The sequence below is a fragment of the Neoarius graeffei genome, chromosome 19, assembly GCF_027579695.1.
Source record: "Neoarius graeffei isolate fNeoGra1 chromosome 19, fNeoGra1.pri, whole genome shotgun sequence".
In the NCBI taxonomy this organism is placed as follows: Eukaryota; Metazoa; Chordata; class Actinopteri; order Siluriformes; family Ariidae; genus Neoarius; species Neoarius graeffei.
Genome location: NC_083587.1, coordinates 21,016,117 through 21,035,345, shown reverse-complemented (window position 1 = coordinate 21,035,345; position 19,229 = coordinate 21,016,117). Strand labels below are relative to the sequence as shown.

Below are 19,229 nucleotides of genomic sequence, written 5' to 3'. Positions count from 1 at the left end.
AGTGTTTTAACTCAAAGATTCTCCGTACAGACGATCGTCTGAGGGCTGGCTGAGGAACTACCACTGCAGACAGAACCCGTCTGTGTTAATGGTTGAAATTTCGGGCAGGAGGATCACGCGATGGAGCGTTTCGTCAAAGATTTTCAAAGACTCTCCGTACAGAAGATGGCCTGAGGGCTGGCTGAGTCACTGCCTCCTACATATACAGTACAGAACTTGTCTGTGTTAATAGTTGAAAGTTCAGGGAAGAGGATCGCCACACCCAGAAGGGCTTGTACAAGTTGTGCTGGAGTTCACCAATCGTTGATTCAGGAGAACGGCTGAGGGCTGGCTGTATCAGCAAGAAGTGTATATATATATATATATATCCCCAGAGCCACTATTTAATATCTGAAATTTCGGAGATGAAACACGTGACCTACTTCTGTGTGACTAACACCATGCCGAAAAGAGGAATGTTGTTATACACACACATTCCTAGCTACAGCCCTGGTTGCAGGTGGATTAAAAAAATCTTGGACTAGTAGACTCCATTTTTGGAAGGATTGAAATTTTGTTGCTTGTCGCTTTTTTGGAATCGGGGTTGTAATTATGGACTTTATAAATAAGTGTGTGGGTGCTTTACCTGGGACGTTCCTGAGTTTATTGTTACGATATAGTTATTTTTTTCAAACTTTCAATATTCAGAGTACATTTCCCAAGACAATCAGGGAAAAGACTCAAAGCTTTGGGAGGCTCCGTCCACCCATCCCTGCTAAAAGACCTAGATTGCGAAGATTTCTGCAATGTTTCATGCAAAGGGTGTGGCCATAACAGGAGCGGGGCTATGTTAAGATAATTGGCGGGGGAGGGTGTTCTGTACTGAGTGCTGCCTCTGTGTCAGTAGCACTGTTTGAGCTGAACGTAGATGATTTGAGGAGATGTTTTGATGCTGTGTGTGAGTAACACTCCAAAGCTGGCTATGAAAATCCCACCGTGGTTACAAGAGACATATCGATGTCATAGACAACATGGTTTAGAAAAGATATAGATTTATGAAAAAAATAATAACCTGCACATAGTTTCATATAAAGAATGATTTATTCATATAAATAATAATAATAATAATAATAAGTTACATTTATATAGCGCCTTTCAAAAAACCCAAGGACGCTTTATAATTATAAACAAGGAAAGAAAAAAAAAATAAAAATATAATAAAAAGTAAAAAGTCCACCAAGTAGGGGTCAGGATGTAATTCCCGTGGTGTAGCATCCACAGTCCCACCAAAAGGCGCACGAAAACAAGTCCCACATCTCCAGCACCGCCGCCATGACGCCGTCAGCAACATCGCTCGAGCACCACGCCGTGGATCCACACAGCGAGCAGAGAAGCTCCGCCACGCAGAGCGCTGGTGTGTCCCAAACCGCCTGCACAGCCGCAGGAGGTACACGAGGAGAGATCCGGGGTGAATTGGGAGAAGAGATTTATCTTGGGCTGGAGATGGAGTTTGCAGGTAGAAGGAAAAGAGGAAGCCTGGCAGGCTGTCTGGTCGGGCCCGAGCTTGGCTTGGGAGGCTGCTGCTGCTTGTTTTTAGCTGAAAAAGTTCCTTATTTTCCTGAAAATTTTGGAGCAGCCCAGCAAAAACCTTACAGCAGTAGCCAACTTATTCATCAGCCATTTTAAACCTTTGTCTTCATCAGTGCGGCACAGGTTCTGCTCCATACTGATCACATAATGAGATTCAAAATGCTGATATACATGTTGTGGCTTGTAGATGACAATTTGAGGAGCATTTGCAATGTTCAACATCGTGTCCATGTCCAGAGAAGAGTGTTTTAACTCAAAGATTCTCCGTACAGACGATCGTCTGAGGGCTGGCTGAGGAACTACCACTGCAGACAGAACCCGTCTGTGTTAATGGTTGAAATTTCGGGCAGGAGGATCACGCGATGGAGCGTTTCGTCAAAGATTTTCAAAGACTCTCCGTACAGAAGATGGCCTGAGGGCTGGCTGAGTCACTGCCTCCTACATATACAGTACAGAACCTGTCTGTGTTAATAGTTAAAAGTTCAGGGAAGAGGATCGCCACACCCAGAAGGGCTTGTACAAGTTGTGCTGGAGTTCACCAATCGTTGATTCAGGAGAACGGCTGAGGGCTGGCTGTATCAGCAAGAAGTGTATATATATATATCCCCAGAGCCACTATTTAATATCTGAAATTTCGGAGATGAAACACTTGACCTACTTCTGTGTCACTAACACCATGCCTAAAAGAGGAATGTTGTTATACACACACATTCCTAGCTACAGCCCTGGTTGCAGGTGGATTAACAAAATCTTGGATTAGTAGACTCCATTTTTGGAAGGATTGAAATTTTGTTGCTTGTCACTGGACTTTTACTACAGTTCATTAAATGCTGATTGAAAATAAAGACATAACATTACATAAGGAGATCTACTCGGTCAACAATCATTGCATGTTGCCAGCGGATTCTGTGTGCAGCTTTCAGGAGTTTCCAGTTTTCCACCAATGCACTTCAGCAGTCAGTGTAGCTCGTTGGCTTTGGTGTGATATGGCTTTGGGGCAGAGCTGTGTTTGGCGGTGGCCCATGGTGAAACTCTATCTGATGCTTGTCATTATCAAGCTCCAGTGCTCTAGTGTCTGAAGGGAGAACCTTCCTGCCTTCATTCATGAAGCAACTCCCAGACCAAAGCCTGTTTTTGGTGTATCTTGCTTTCAAGGCATGCTTTCACTCTATTCTGGCATTAAAGAAAGAATTGTAGACGATTGTAAGCTACAGCGGAAAATTTTCAAACTCCATGTTTTTATTTGGATAACAAAGCAGGTAATGTATTAAGCTTTTCCGTGTCATTTAGAATTATACCTCTGTAACACACATGATGTGATTAAGTTTTGGTCCTCAAATGACTGGAGCTGACACTTAAAGTTTTATTATGTCCATTATATATATTCTATCAAATGCAAGTATTTGGGATATGACCTAAATGTATAGTGCATGGGATCACCAAGAGTGAAATTAGGAAACATTCTTCCTATTGTATTATTATAATACAGCAGCACTACTATTATCGAAATTTTTTTTACTTAATTTTTTTTTAAACCTCAAAATTGGAATTCCATCAGTATGATTTTTTTTTTTTCACAGAGAATTGTACTCACTAATATCAGCACTTATGCTGCTAGATTATTTATTTAATCTCGCACTGTTTAACTGTTCCCATTATTATTAAAAATGAAGTGACCCACATTTAGGTCCTTGGCTGCTGAAAGGTAAATGCATATGAATAAACAAATAGGGTTTAAAGTCTCAACTGTGCTTCCAAGGCCATTAACCCTGCTTTAGTTTCCCCTCTAGTTTTCACACTCGAGTTTGCGACACCATGGACATGAATGCTGTGAACGCACTCTCATATGAAGACTTTTTGGAAATATTTGGGAACGTGATTGAGAAATGTCCCATGATCCCAGCTGCCATATGGATCCACCGTCCGTTCACAGGCCTAGCAGACATCGAAGCTCACATATCCGACTTCATCGACAGTCTACCTGAATCAGGTACAGTGGTGGATCGTGGGCACAAAACCTTTCACTTGAGAGAAAGTAGGAAGACGATGCAGGAGGTGGAAAACCTACAGAGAAAATATAGCTCAGTGAAAGGTTATTTTTATTATTAAAACAGAGAAAATGCAGTCAAAAGGTACATTCCAGCATCTAGGTCGGTAACACTAGGCCACAAATCGTTTTAAGGAATTTTGTATGGATCATACCAACTAATAAACTCTAATTTCTGCGTATATCTATCTTTTGCTTCTTTCTAACTTTGATTATCCAAGTAATCTGGCAGTAAAGCTTTTTTAGCTGTAGCTTTCTTCAAACTACAGATGTGTGACATCTTCAATATGTAAACAAAGTCCACTTGTCCTCCAGGACAACGGGTAGCAGCAGTTGTGAATGTAAGCGTGACTTCAGTGCAAAGGGTCTATAGATATGCAGCCAGGGCTGAACGATATGGACAAAATTTTCATATCTCGATATTCATGCCAGATATCTCGATATCGATACGATATGACTACGGGTTCTGTGAAAACCAAGCATTTTTCAGAAAAATAAAAACATCATAATACAAAAAAATGTGGAAAGTGCAGTTTTATTTTTAAGAACTCACTGCCAGTCATCAACATTAACATAAATTACAAATAAATTAATTACAAATCAAACATTTTACTGCAGCTCTGCTTTAACAATAAATAACAAATGCAGCAGCTGGTGGAACATTGAAAGTGCATTGAAGTGCAACATCTTATATTCTTCAAAAGATCACATAACTGTATGCAGAAAATGCATTTATATGCATTATAACTCATTATAGAGTTTCGGAATGGCCACTTGATTAAAATGTGTTCGGGATGGTATTTTATAACGCTTATCCAGCGTCCGAACCATTTTTTAAAGCCATCTTTCGAGACTGTGTACACAGGTACCATGTCTTTTGCAATGTGGTATGTTATAGCGTCTGTAATTTCTTTATGTCTGGTGGACGTCGACTCGTACAGTGTAACGCTACTGAACGCATCAGCAATCAAACTTTGCTTTGGCTTATTTTGGGATGACTGAGAAGTCCCCGGTGTTTCTCTCATTGTCATACACTCTTCGTGCAGCATGCGATGGTGTTGTTTCAGGTGGTGAAACATGTTTGTTGTGCTACCTTGCTTCGTCGCAATTTTTGCTAAGCGTGACCTGCACAATACCTCACTCTGGTTAACATCGTCCTTTTTGAATCCAAAATACCTCCAAATAATGGAGGATGACTTATGTTTTGGCATCAAGTCAGATTCTGCACCGCCACCGGCCGCATTATCTTCCGCACTCATTTTCTTTCTTTCTTTCTTTCTTTCTTTCTTTCTTTTTAATTTCCCCGCTGTGTCTGTAGTGTGTGCGTGCATCAGTCTCCGTCTCCCTCACTCCTGCCCTCATATGTTTGTCATTGGTTGGCTTCAGCTGTCGATCCACAGCAAGCATGAAATAAGGTTTGTGGTTGGCTGGCCTTAGCGGTGCATTCAAGGGCAATTGTAAAAATTGTTTGTTGTGACTGCCAGAGCTGTACATGCAGGGCGAGTGCGGGGAGGGGATATCTATATCGTCTATATCATTGCTTTTTCGATATTAATATCTTGAATGTTCATATCTAGATATAGATACGATAATGATATATCGTTCAGCCCTATATGCAGCATGGTGGTGCAGCAGCTCCAGCTCTTGTCTGTTTCGAATTTTGTATGGTCATGTCATGTTCTAGGGTTTCCTGCAGGTTCTGTGGTTTCGTCCCACCTCCCAAAAACATGCAAGTAGGTGGATCGGTACATGAATTGCTCTGAGGTGTGTGTGTGTGGGTGGGTGGACTGGATTCCTATCCAGGGTGAACTACCTGATCACAGTCTTCCAGAAAATGAAGGAAAGTACAGTGTGTCAAAATCTTACTCAAAGTATCCGTCCAAACGAAAGAAAAAAAAAACAGGTCACATAACGATTTGTGGTTTTGTGCACGCAGGCAAGGAGGGGATCCTCCGGTGCCACCCGGACCTTGCGGGCAGGGAGCTGCAGAGCGGGACGTTAACCCGGGACTCACAGGAGGAGCAGCACGCGGCTGGCTTCACTGACCTGCAGCCTGCAGAGGTGTCACACATGCGCAGCCTCAACTCCGAGTACAAAGAACGCTTCGGCTTCCCTTTTGTCATATGCGCACAACTAAACAACAAACGGGATATAATGCGCGAGCTGCTCCAGCGCCTCGGCAACGACCGCGTGGCGGAGAGAGTGCACGCTATCGACGAGGTGAAAAAGATCTGCGCACTGCGGCTGCGCAAGCTCGTGCTTCCTGACTCCCCAAACAAGCTCTGAGGTCACGTGCTGGGCGTCGTCTCTGCGTGAAATGATGACGTCAAATGCTTATCGATTTTAAGTGTGATGAGTTTGACATTTACGGGAAAGGGATGCATAGGGCAAGTAGTGGACCATACTGACGGATCAAGTGTGGATAATGTTCCAAGAAATGGTGTTTTGGTTTAAGTTGACAGTCAGGAAAGACCTCTTGAAATCTAACTCTATGCTCAGAGATCTTAAAATCAAGATATGCAATAGAGTCCTCAGTATGAACAGGACTGACAACAAGATCAACAAAGTCCTTCAGTTCTGTTAAGATCTGCCAAGCCGGCTCCTCACATGGAACTCTCTGCCCAATCAGTAAAGGCAAAAAATCTGATTAGACTCCAGTTCTCGTGGCCGTTTCCCCCAACAGTTTTTTTGGATCCAAAACTGAGAGGCACAGGATGAGGTCGATTAGTTTTGTCAGACCATTTAAAGTTGAAGGATGATATTGCTTCATTCAGTGTTAATAATGTGAAATGCTTTTTTTCATGAATACATTGAGGCAAAGTGCAAGCTCAAAAGGAACAATTCCTTCAAAAAGATCATGAACGATATCTGGGGGAAACCCAGTGGTAACATCAAAATAAGACAGGTGCTTTGACAAAATACAAGTTGATTTCACGCCATAACAATTGGGCAATTCATTTTTTCAAGTATTCTTAAATGATCTCCATGAATGTCTTTGGTTCTCAAAGTAAAGACTCCACTTCTAACTTCTTTGGTCTGGAACTCTGATCTTTCTGCAGTGCACAATCTACATACATATGATCCTGAGGAATTTTCTACAAATCCAGCAATGCTGTGTGCACCAAGGTTGTCTGTTCCAAAATTACAAGATCATTAATTACAGGTTCTAACACTTTGTCATACCCATAGCACTTCAGATCATTGCTTTTGATTAGAGCAGCCAAATATATGGAAGACAAAGCAGAGTTACAGTCTGGTGGCAAATTACCTAGAATCCAGTACAAACCACAAATTTTATGCTTCATCTTAGATGTACCAAGGGGATTACATATTTCAGATTCATCAATGTATAGTATCAATGAAATGCTTTCCTGTTTAGGCAACAGTCCATTTTCTTTGAAGAAGGCACCATCAAATAAAGATTTGTATACCTGCACACAAGTTCTCTGTGGCTGTTTATCTACAGTATTCAAATGAGCAGCCTGGTCTAAGATTGTCTGGCAGTCAAGAAGGTGCTGCAAAGAGTTTAAAATTGAAATGTATTGGAATGACTTACTATTCTTTTGGTCAAGTATATATTCCCCTGGTTCCACTACATTAAAGTGTCTCTTATAGTAAGCCTTTCACCTCCAAGCACTAGAAAGTGGACCTTTATCACTAATTGCCTTTTTAACAGGGTTTGTCTCACAGAGTGCACTGGCTAGCTTTTCAACAATTGTCTGGTCAAACTGACCTCCACAATCTTGCAATACTTGACTAATAGTCTTCTGAGTAATCGGCAGCGAAAGAGATCCAATCAAAAGGTTTAACTCCTGCAAAAGCTCATCTACAGCTGCATTAGACACAAGATATATGTGTTCTAACTTAAGGAGGACTGAAGCAATTTTAAGCTCAATATCCTTCTCAAAGTTTTCACATTTCCTAAAGTCAAGAGCAGAATCTAAATCAACATTGCTCTCTATACTTTCCCCATCCGAAATATCGCAGGCAACACTGGCACAAGATTCTTCAACAGAATGTATCCCAGGCTTAAAGATATTCCCTGTGTCAGAGTGTTTTCTGTATTTATGACTTTTGAAGTTCTCATAGATGTTTGTTTTGTATTCACAGTTTTGGAACACACATGTTAGTCTCCTTATTTTTAAGATGCTGAAAGATGTGTTGAAAATATTCCCTTTCGGTGGAGAGTTGATTATGGCCACAAATATGGCATTTGAACGCGGATATGGCTTTGTTGACTGTACATTGGGCAGGGTGATTTCTTGACAAATGGCTTAGTAAGGCATTTCAGGTCTTGAATCTACATGTGCAATTTAAATCAGTGCATGGATATGAATGCCCCCTTCCATAATGCCTATGATTGAGTTTGTAGTGCTTGAGCAGTTCAGATCTTCTTGTAAATGCCCTCTCGCAGACTTTGCATGTCCACATGCAGCGCAACACTGGAAAAACAAAGCCAGTTGTTTAAAGACAACAGTTCATCTCATCAAGGAGCAGCAACTCAGCTCAGACTAGGTCAAGTTTCCAAAGAAAGTTTAGCTGGGACTAAACCAACACTGGCACATTTGGTGCTTGGTCAGCCAATTAATCCGAATATAATTTTTTATTATTAGAAATAGAAAATTAAACTGGGCAGCACGGTGGTGTAGTGGTTAGCGCTGTCGCCTCACAGCAAGAAGGTCCGGGTTCAAGCCCTGTGGCTGGCGAGGGCCTTTCTGTGTGGAGTTTGCATGTTCTCCCCGTGTCCGCATGGGTTTCCTCCGGGTGCTCCGGTTTCCCCCACAGTCCAAAGACATGCAGGTTAGGTTAACTGGTGACTCTAAATCAGTGGCGGCTGGTAGTCTTTCAAACAGGGGAGGCTGGTCGGTCACGATATTTCCAGATTTTAAAAGAGAAAAACATCAATTTTGCCCATACTCTTGCCTCTGATCTGGCTGATTGTTGGCAGCGTCACAAACTGTGAAATAACAGGTTCTTTTGGCCCATTAGCCTACTGTCCAATATACATGATGGTGGTGTTGGGGGGGTATATTTTAACATTTTATATTTTAAAATTGTGGCATGTTGTTTAAAAATTGACTTCGGCTGTGTTTTTGTTTAAAAATGTTTTCCAAATTGTAGCTGTGTTTAATTCATATCCAGAAAAACATATATTCCAATATAATATACTCAGCATAAACATTCTAAATAGATTCTATATTTTTGGTCCATCCATGACATATTACTAAAGTAGGCTATTTACTGTTGTTGATGTGGGTCACTTGCTGTTAGCCAATTCACTTTCTCGTACCAGGAGAGCTGAAAGGAACGAGTATTATTCCCTACCTTTTTCACCAAGTCAATTTGAGGCGTTGGTCTACCCTGCTCTTTAATTTTAATTTTTTCCTCGAAAGGAAGACTGGCAAATGGCTTCGCCAAAATTAAATCAGCAATGCTTGGCATCCGTGCGCAGCTTTCTTGCTAGCTGACTAGCCCCCTCAAGTTCAAGTTCAGTCACTCAAATAAACGAAATTTCTGGAACTAAGATAGCAAACTTGACAACACTATATTTACGCTTTATTTACAATGAAAATATATACAAACTAAAAAAGCTGGTAGAAACCGTATGTAATGAATGAAAACGAAATGTAAGCTGATCTCTTACAATACACCACAGCACTTGTGAATCCGCATGGGACTGAACTGATGTTGCCAGATACTGCTGATGTTATCCAGCCCAAAATATGTTCAAAACGTGCCAAAATGGACTTAAAACCGCCCAATTGGGCGGGAAATCACCCAATCTGGCAACACTGTCCGCTGCCTGTCTATAGTTGAAACAAGCTGTCAATCAAAGAAAATATCCGGCCGCTTTCACCAATCACCAGTCTCCTCGCGGAAACTGCCATGTCCCTCCCATGTGAGGCTCGGAGTCCGTGGGTGGGCATTTTCGCAGTATTTGTCCAATAACCATCTTGCATTTTGAGATTAAAAAGCGCATAGCTCCCAAATGCCATTGAAGTCCATTGAGGCTGGGAGTCCGTGAGACTCCGTGGGCGGGCATTTTCGCAGTATTTGTCCAATAATCGTCTTGCATTTGGAGATTGAAAAGCACATAGCTCCCAATCCACTGAGGCTGGGCTGCATTGCGCTGTCACGAGGGGGAAAAACTCACGCACACATTAGGCGAACTGGGGAAAGTTATAACGGAATGATTTCGCACTGTAGTTGGGTTGAGCACATATATTTCTATGATTCTGGATCTGAAATAGCAATGTTATAAGGTCGGCTATAACATAAGCCTAGCGCAATTCATCCTACACGATGTTTGTCATTTTTAGAGGAAGCTGAGCCTCCCTCGTTGTCTTAGAGCAATCGCCCTTGCTCTAAATTGACCATAGGTGTGAATGTGAGTGTGAATGGTTGTCTGTGTCTATGTGTCAGCCCTGTGATGACCTGCCGACTTGTCCAGGGTGTACCCCGCCTTTCGCCCATAGTCAGCTGGGATAGGCTCCAGCTTGCCTGCGACCCTGTAGGACAGGATAAAGCGGCTAGAGATAATGAGATGAGACAATGCCAAACCAAATACTGCATCAATTACAGCATCATGGCTACGTAGAAGAAGGGTCCGGGTACTGAACTGGCCAGCCTGCAGTCCAGATCTTTCACCCATAGAAAACATTTGGTGCATCATAAAACGGAAGATACAACAAAAAAGACCTAAGACAGTTGAGCAACTAGAATCCTACATTAGACAAGAATGGGTTAACATTCCTATCCCTAAACTTGAGCAACTTGTCTCCTCAGTCCCCAGACATTTACAGACTGTTGTAAAGAGAAAAGGGGATGTCTCACAGTGGTAAACATGGCCTTGTCCCAACTTTTTTGAGATGTGTTGTTGTCATGAAACTTAAAATCACCTAATTTTTCTCTTTAAATGATATATTTTCTCAGTTTAAACATTTGATATGTCATCTATGTTCTATTCTGAATAAAATATGGAATTTTGAAACTTCCACATCATTGCATTCCGTTTTTATTTACAATTTGTACTTTGTCCCAACTTTTTTGGAATCGGGGTTGTATTCATGGCCTCGCCCACCTTGGCTTGCGACCACCCATGGGAAGAAAGTTTGGATTTAAGCGCGAGGAGAGATAGCAGAGCCCATTTCTTCAGTAGCTAACGAAGAGCACCTAATAGCAAGTTGAAAACATGTCTGGACAAGTTCGTACCTGTGTTATTTAACGAAGAGCACCTAACAGCAAGTTGAAAACATGTCTGGACAAGTTCGTGCCTGTGTTATTTAACGAAGAGGACCTAACAGCAAGTTGAAAACATGTCTGGACAAGTTCGTGCCTGTGTTATTTAACGAAGAGCACCTAACAGCAAGTTGAAAACATGTCTGGACAAGTTCGTGCCTGTGTTATTTAACGAAGAGGACCTAACAGCAAGTTGAAAACATGTCTGAACAAGTTCGTGCCTGTGTTATTTAATGAAGAGGACCTAACAGCAAGTTGAAAACATGTCTGGACAAGTTCGTGCCTGTGTTATTTAACGAAGAGCACCTAACAGCAAGTTGAAAACATGTCTGAACAAGTTCGTGCCTGTATTATTTAACGAAGAGGACCTAACAGCAAGTTGAAAACATGTCTGGACAAGTTCGTGCCTGTGTTATTTAATGAAGAGGACCTAACAGCAAGTTGAAAACATGTCTGGACAAGTTCGTGCCTGTGTTATTTAACGAAGAGCACCTAACAGCAAGTTGAAAACATGTCTGGACAAGTTCGTGCCTGTGTTATTTAATGAAGAGGACCTAACAGCAAGTTGAAAACATGTCTGGACAAGTTCGTGCCTGTGTTATTTAACGAAGAGGACCTAACAGCAAATTGAAACCATGTCTGGACAAGTTCGTGCCTGTGTTATTTAACGAAGAGGACCTTACAGCAAGTTGAAAACATGTCTGGACAAGTTCGTGCCTGTGTTATTTAACGAAGAGGACCTAACAGCAAGTTGAAAACATGTCTGAACAAGTTCGTGCCTGTGTTATTTAACGAAGAGGACCTAACAGCAAGTTGAAAACATGTCTGAACAAGTTTGTACCTGTGTTATTTAACGAAGAGGACCTAACAGCAAGTTGAAAACATGTCTGGACAAGTTCGTGCCTGTGTTATTTAACGAAGAGCACCTAACAGCAAGTTGAAAACATGTCTGGACAAGTTCGTGCCTGTGTTATTTAACGAAGAGGACCTAACAGCAAGTTGAAAACATGTCTGAACAAGTTCGTGCCTGTGTTATTTAATGAAGAGGACCTAACAGCAAGTTGAAAACATGTCTGGACAAGTTCGTGCCTGTGTTATTTAACGAAGAGCACCTAACAGCAAGTTGAAAACATGTCTGAACAAGTTCGTGCCTGTATTATTTAACGAAGAGGACCTAACAGCAAGTTGAAAACATGTCTGGACAAGTTCGTGCCTGTGTTATTTAATGAAGAGGACCTAACAGCAAGTTGAAAACATGTCTGGACAAGTTCGTGCCTGTGTTATTTAACGAAGAGCACCTAACAGCAAGTTGAAAACATGTCTGGACAAGTTCGTGCCTGTGTTATTTAATGAAGAGGACCTAACAGCAAGTTGAAAACATGTCTGGACAAGTTCGTGCCTGTGTTATTTAACGAAGAGGACCTAACAGCAAATTGAAACCATGTCTGGACAAGTTCGTGCCTGTGTTATTTAACGAAGAGGACCTTACAGCAAGTTGAAAACATGTCTGGACAAGTTCGTGCCTGTGTTATTTAACGAAGAGGACCTAACAGCAAGTTGAAAACATGTCTGAACAAGTTCGTGCCTGTGTTATTTAACGAAGAGGACCTAACAGCAAGTTGAAAACATGTCTGAACAAGTTTGTACCTGTGTTATTTAACGAAGAGGACCTAACAGCAAGTTGAAAACATGTCTGGACAAGTTCGTGCCTGTGTTATTTAACGAAGAGCACCTAACAGCAAGTTGAAAACATGTCTGGACAAGTTCGTGCCTGTGTTATTTAACGAAGAGCACCTAACAGCAAGTTGAAAACATGTCTGGACAAGTTCGTGCCTGTGTTATTTAACGAAGAGGACCTAACAGCAAGTTGAAAACATGTCTGGACAAGTTCGTGCCTGTGTTATTTAACGAAGAGGACCTAACAGCAAGTTGAAAACATGTCTGGACAAGTTCGTGCCTGTGTTATTTAACGAAGAGCACCTAACAGCAAGTTGAAAACATGTCTGAACAAGTTCGTGCCTGTGTTATTTAACGAAGAGGACCTAACAGCAAGTTGAAAACATGTCTGGACAAGTTCGTGCCTGTGTTATTTAACGAAGAGGACCTAACAGCAAGTTGAAAACATGTCTGAACAAGTTTGTGCCTGTGTTATTTAACAAAGAGGACCTAACAGCAAATTGAAACCATGTCTGGACAAGTTCGTGCCTGTGTTATTTAATGAAGAGGACCTAACAGCAAGTTGAAAACATGTCTGGACAAGTTCGTGCCTGTGTTATTTAACAAAGAGGACCTAACAGCAAGTTGAAAACATGTCTGAACAAGTTCGTGCCTGTGTTATTTAACGAAGAGGACCTAACAGCAAGTTGAAAACATGTCTGAACAAGTTTGTGCCTGTGTTATTTAACGAAGAGGACCTAACAGCAAATTGAAAACATGTCTGAACAAGTTTGTGCCTGTGTTATTTGTGGCAGTAACACATCAACGTTGCATTTCTTGCCCAAGATACAAAAGCTGAAGAAGAAATGGTTGGAATTTATCTTTGGAAAACCACCAGCGAAGTATAATGCAATGTTAGGACTGTGTTCTGATCATTTCAACCACAGTGACTTTTCAAACTTCAGTACCTTCAGCAGTGGTTTTGCTTTGAGGTTGTTTTTAATACCTGGATCTGTACCGTCAAGACGATCGACCACCAGCTCACAAGCTGTCAGTAAAACATGAACTTTTTGTTCGAAGGCTTTTGTTCCAAAATAGCACGTTCATATTCTCCACGTTACTATGCATGACATGGTCACAAGCTAGGCAGGGATGAGAGTTTTCCGCTTTTCGGTGGATTTCCGCTTTTTCTGAGTAAAAAAACGACCTTTTTATATTATGCCAAATCTGTTGAGAATTTTTTTTTTTATTAATTTCAGGGGGTTGGGGTATGTTCCTTCATACTGTTCAAACTTTATTAACTCCAACGATGTTTACACATTATTTGTAATTCGCCATCTTTAGTCTCGTTTAAATCTCGTTGAATGTGATGTAAAATTTGTGTTATCTACATTGTTATTGGTCAAAACATCGATGTCGAGACCATAATAGCCAATCAAAACAGTTTTTACAAAGACACCCACATCCGCTTGTTCTGACCCACTGGAGGTAGCGTCACAGTGCTGTTAGCCAATCAGAGGTAACACGTTTACTGATTGCTGTTAGCCAATCAGAGGTAACATGTTTACATGTCATGAATATTAATGAGTAAGAGCTGAAATCCTGTTGTTCTCCTGCCACCCACTCCTCCACCAAACTAGAACAGCCTGAAACAGGAGAACCACAGCATTTTTTTCACCAAAACCGGCTCACAGGGCATTCATTCATACTAGAGACCACCGCACAATTAATGAAAAAAAGATGTAAGGAGACCTTTAAGAACGATGCCGCCAAGTGAAATCCCTGATACCCCAGTCCAGATCGACCATTTAAGGTAAAACCTGGGCTCGTCCAGGAGTTGAACCCAGGAGCTCTCGCACCCTAAGCAAGAATCATACTCCTAGACCAACAAGTCAAACTATTCATTCATTATCTGTAGCCGCTTTATCCTGTTCTACAGGGTCGCAGGCAAGCTGGAGCCTATCCCAGCTGACTACGGGCGAAAGGCGGGGTACACCCTGGACAAGTCGCCAGGTCATCACAGGGCTGACACATAGACACAGACAACCATTCACACTCACATTCACACCTATGGTCAATTTAGAGTCACCAATTAACCTAACCTGCATGTCTTTGGACTGTGGGGGAAACCGGAGCACCCGGAGGAAACCCACGCGGACACGGGGAGAACATGCAAACTCCGCACAGAAAGGCCCTCGCCGGCCACGGGGCTCGAACCCAGAACCTTCTTGCTGTGAGGCGACAGCGCTAACCACTACACCACCGTGCCACCGCCAAACTATTAAAAAAAAATTTTGGAAAAAAAATCCGTCCGCTTCTTTCTCCGTGGCAAAAATTTCGATATCATCCTCATACAAAAAGCCAACAACTGAGGATGAATTTGAAGAGCTTTCGTGTCTTTTCAAAAAAGACTCAGTATCAAGAACGCACGCCACTGCAGAGAATAGGATAGAGTCCGTGTGGAAACAAAAATAATTTTTTACAGGTACTCTGATGGCTGATTGTTGCTATTAGATCAGTCCCCCCAGGATTTCGCGGGCCTTTTTTGTGATTGTTGCGGGCTAAAATGTCTGATGTTGCGGGGGTTTTCCAAAAAATTGCGATGAAAGTTGCAGTGTTTTTTAGGTTTTTGTTGCAATTACATTGCGGGAGGAAGTGAAAGTTGCGAGAAATTGTTGCGATTTTCTCTTTTTGTGATTAAAATTGAGTGATATGTTAAATATTAAGTTATTACTGAAAAACTATTGATTAAAAAAACAAAGACACTGAGAAATGGTCCTATAAACAACTTTACCAATATAAAAGATTACCAGGACTACAAACATGCAGAAAAATAGGCTTTACTTATCCCAATGCACCTGTTGGTCCAAAAGTTAAAGTGCATAGAACCTCACAGCACAACATGAAGTTACCTTAAAATATAATATAAATGCCTCAGCTTTCATGTAAGAAAAAAACAATTATTAATACTAATACTGTGTGCAGGCAGTCTCTCCTGAAGACTAAATTAAACAATAATTATAAACTAATAAAATAAATGGCTCAGGCTTCATAGAAGAAAAAAACAATTTGAACAGAATCTCACAGTATGATGCTGAAGCTGCCTAAACAAAGGAAAATAAAATACCATTTTGGCAAAAATGTTGGCATCCATTAATTTCTTGTATTAAGTAAAAAAATAATGTAAAGTGAACACAGTCCTTCACTGTAAACATAACACACTTTCAGTAACAGAATTTAAGCCTATATAAACACTGACTCGCACATGCTGCTTCTCTTGAACGTATACACGGAAGTAAGCAGTGTTGCCAGATACTGCTGACGTTTTCCAGCCCAAAATATGTTCAAAACCCGCCAAAATACACTTGAAACTGCCCAATCTGGCAACACTGGAAGTAATGCGGAAGGTAGTTTGTCGACGTCACCTCAAGATGACGCCAACGATTGGTCAAATTTGCGGGAAAGTTGCGGTGATTGGATATAATTGCAACACTGCCCTGAATTCGCGGGGATTGGTTGAATTTGCGTTGAAGTTGCAAATCGCAACATCGCGAAATCCTGGAGGGTCTGTTCTTTGATTTGTGTTGTGACTGGAATTTTTTAGTCTCTCTTGCTAGATTTCGTAGTTCAACTTGCAGCTGTCTGAAGCTTAAGAGCCTGGGTTTCATTGGTACAATCCTTGCATACACCTCCTCATCATTAAGTCCTCTCAGAAACTGCCAGGTGAGTTTACTGTCACGATCAGGAAAGGGCCTGCCTCCTCTTTGATTTTCTTCCACAGTCCGCAATGTAGACTCCAGCACAATAGCAGAAGAGCAGGCGGACTCCCCTGGCCGCTGGCAGCACTCATAGAAGTCGGCCAGCGGATCCAAGGAGCTCTGTGTGTCACCGTTCTCTGCTCTTAATTCCTCAAATGTCTTCTCTGGGGTCTGTTCATGGGGGGAAGATTCAGAACCAGTTTTCTGGCCTCACCACTCAAGTGTCGCACACTGTAGAAGATACTGCATATCACGTGTCCAATCATCAACAAGTATCTTGCTATCTGCGTTACCTGTGAATACTTGGGCATTCTTGACCTGGTGAGTCTGCATGAACCCGCCGTAAGTCATCTGTGAGATGCCTGGGTTAGCTGTGGTTATGGCAGGAGTCTTTGGGGGTGGGTCAGACGGGTACAAGTGCATGAGTGGGTTCAAAGGTTAAGGCAGGGGCATAGTATGTGAGAAGGTGCCAGGATACATGATGGCATGAGGGTTGACTGCTGGTGTCTGTAGCTGCACCGAGGTAGGGGCCTGAAGAGAAGCTGAGTGGCTGGGCATTATTGTGTTTGGGTCCCATACACTGGTGGCAGGTGCGGGTATGGGGGCTGCAGGGTCTTGAGGGTAGTGAACCGGAGCTGGTGCTGTACGCACCTGGGGAGCAGGGGTAGAGTGTGCATAGCCAGTGTAACTTTGAGAGCTAGGCTTAATGGGCTGGGTAGGGTAGTGAAAGGTGGCTGGGTGCTTCATGGAGGGCTGTGGCACAACCTGCACTTCTGGTTGGATGGGAAGTGAGGGGCTGGGAAGAGGTAGGGAGGGTTGGGACCCATAGGGATTAGCTTGAGGTGGGATAGCAGAGCCCGTAACAGTCTGCACTGCTGGCTGGGGTACAGGAACGTCCATTGGAGACATGGCACTTGGCAAGCTGTAATCTGACCTGTTTATCTGACGTCTCAGTCCTGTAGCTGGTGTGACATCAAACCTGGGCACGGGGGCCTGCATTATAGCTCATAAACCTTGAAAGGTGGATGCTTTGGCAGGATTAATCCAATAAGGTGACAGCACTGGGGGCGGTGGGGTTAGCTGTGTGCCTACTTCAGGCCCTGGAGGGTGCCTGTGGGGGTGGGGGTCTTTTACGTAGTGCTGTGGGCTCACCGTGCCAGGGTCTGCCTTTGCCCCATCGCTCAAAGGGTGGATTTGGGTTCCATCTGTGCCATGGTAGGGGCTTGTTGCAGGGCCATGGGAGGATTGAATGTTGGAGGCTGCGGCAGAGGGTGCCTCCAGCCTTAATGGGGAATCTGCGTAACCACTCCACATTTTCTTTTGTTTCTCAATACATACTAGCTGGGCCTGAATATGTATACTGCGAGGTTACTTCAGTATGTTAATGTGGTACGTGAGACTGTGTGTATGTGAAATTATTATATGTTATATGATAAAGTGTCATGAAATATGTGCAACACAATTATCAAATTTTAACCATAACTTACAACAAATATGAATTAGCCACCATTCGTCTATACGCAACTTTCTTAAACTTCAAGAAAAGTAACACCAGTTTAAATATCGCTAGTAAATGAAATTTCTATCAGAGAATAACACATCAGCTTTGTCTTACTATCTATCACTAATTTTTTTCACACAAAAAATCAAAAATTAAGACAAGTACTTTAATATCCCACCCGATATTTGGAAGGATACACTGTTGAAGGTGGACGTTATTCCACTGCAGTCTCCAGAAGCAGGAATGTAGCAGGAAAGCAACTGTCCCTTATGAAAAGCCGGTTTCTTCAAATACAGTTTATCAGGATGTTGATAGAGCTGACGCTAGGCGCACAGTTCACTCACTGATGATAACGCAGACCGGGCGTCCAGCATCGTTTGGGTTGTAGAGCACTGCCAGTCTCAGTCGTCCTCAGTCTTCGGTCTCCGAGCGTCACAATCCGGGTCACAGTACCAAAGATGTAACCCACTGCCTCGGCACATCTGCTGCCAGACCCTCCACACCTCCCCTGGACTCTGCGTTGTGATTTGTTTTTGAATGTAGTTGTAGTGGAGTGTCATGCGGAGAGAAGGAGACACCAGACGCAGGAGTTCGGATTATGGCGGAGACCTTGCCCTTTCTTTATTCTCACCGTAACACTCAACTTCATTGCACCTTTCAGGGCAAAGGCAGGTAAACACTCATAAATAAATACATCTCCTACTCAAACAATAACCAGCATCAACATAGAAATAACATATCACAAAATGAAAACAAACATCTCTGCAAGAAATAAACCCCCAACACAAAACATACATTCCCACATGAAGCTCACAATCAATAACAAAAAAAACCTAATGCTCCTTCCCGCCCAGCTCACACAGCCCACCAAGACGTCAAACAGCAAAAAAAAGGAAAAAGGTTAATAACACTCCCACCAACAGCGGACTTTAGTCGGACATGTGCCTGACCAATAAGCATGAACAAAGCAACAAAAAGGCATAGTTTTTCACATAATACTTGAATATAATGCGAGGCGCCGTGAGCATGCTTACCTTGCAGGGCAAAGGCGGGTAAACACTAAAAAAAACATGGCGTCCCACACGGAGCAAATCCCCAAAAAACTACATGTGAACAGTGCCACAGTAACACCCTGTGGCGTAAACAGGTAACTGTCTTACACATACATCCCAGTTTACCAAAACACTCTATGTCTGAGGACCCTCCAGATCTACACCTTTACCTCATAAACACCATTAACAAAAGGCTTGACTAAACAGATATGTTTTCAGCCTAGACTTAAACACAGAGACTGTCTGATTCCCGAACACTACTTGGAAGGCTGTTCCATAACTGTGGGGCATTGTAAGAAAAGGCTCTGCCCCCTGATGTAGCCTTCACTATACGAGGTACCGGCAGATAGCCTGCACCTTTTGATCTAAGTAGGCATGGCGGGTCACAGAGGACCAGAAGTTCGCTC

At 42.4% G+C, this 19,229-nt stretch overlaps 1 protein-coding gene and 1 long non-coding RNA gene across 4 annotated transcripts; one reads left to right on the top strand and one right to left on the bottom strand.

The window, feature by feature from the left end:
- Window positions 1-1,169: 1,169 nt before the first annotated feature.
- urad (ureidoimidazoline (2-oxo-4-hydroxy-4-carboxy-5-) decarboxylase) lies at window positions 1,170-6,646 on the top strand. Of its 3 annotated transcripts, XM_060899848.1 has the most exons (3): window positions 1,171-2,828; window positions 3,360-3,559; window positions 5,553-6,646. In XM_060899848.1, exons 2-3 carry the CDS (start codon window positions 3,385-3,387, stop codon window positions 5,900-5,902), a joined length of 525 nt encoding a protein of 174 aa, XP_060755831.1. In that variant the 5' UTR covers window positions 1,171-2,828; window positions 3,360-3,384; the 3' UTR covers window positions 5,903-6,646. The 3 variants fall into 3 exon arrangements, 2 of the variants coding, with proteins under 2 accessions (XP_060755832.1, XP_060755831.1); XM_060899849.1 differs by having other exon boundaries at window positions 1,170-3,559; XR_009650686.1 differs by lacking the exon at window positions 1,171-2,828 and having other exon boundaries at window positions 3,472-3,559; window positions 5,301-5,646.
- Window positions 6,647-15,282: 8,636 nt separating this feature from the next.
- LOC132867114 (uncharacterized) lies at window positions 15,283-18,878 on the bottom strand. The gene is made up of 2 exons (XR_009650687.1): window positions 18,805-18,878; window positions 15,283-18,424 (listed from the first exon to the last, which is right to left on the bottom strand). It is a non-coding gene; the product is annotated as an uncharacterized LOC132867114 (long non-coding RNA).
- Between the last annotated feature and the right edge of the window lie 351 nt (window positions 18,879-19,229).

Excerpts from the sequence above, each read along its gene's own strand:
- urad (XM_060899849.1), top strand. The coding sequence starts at position 3,385 with ATGGACATGAATGCTGTGAACGCACTCTCATATGAAGACTTTTTGGAA. Across the intron at positions 3,560-5,552 it reads CGACAGTCTACCTGAATCAG|GCAAGGAGGGGATCCTCCGG; the intron begins GTACAGTGGTGG and ends TTGTGCACGCAG.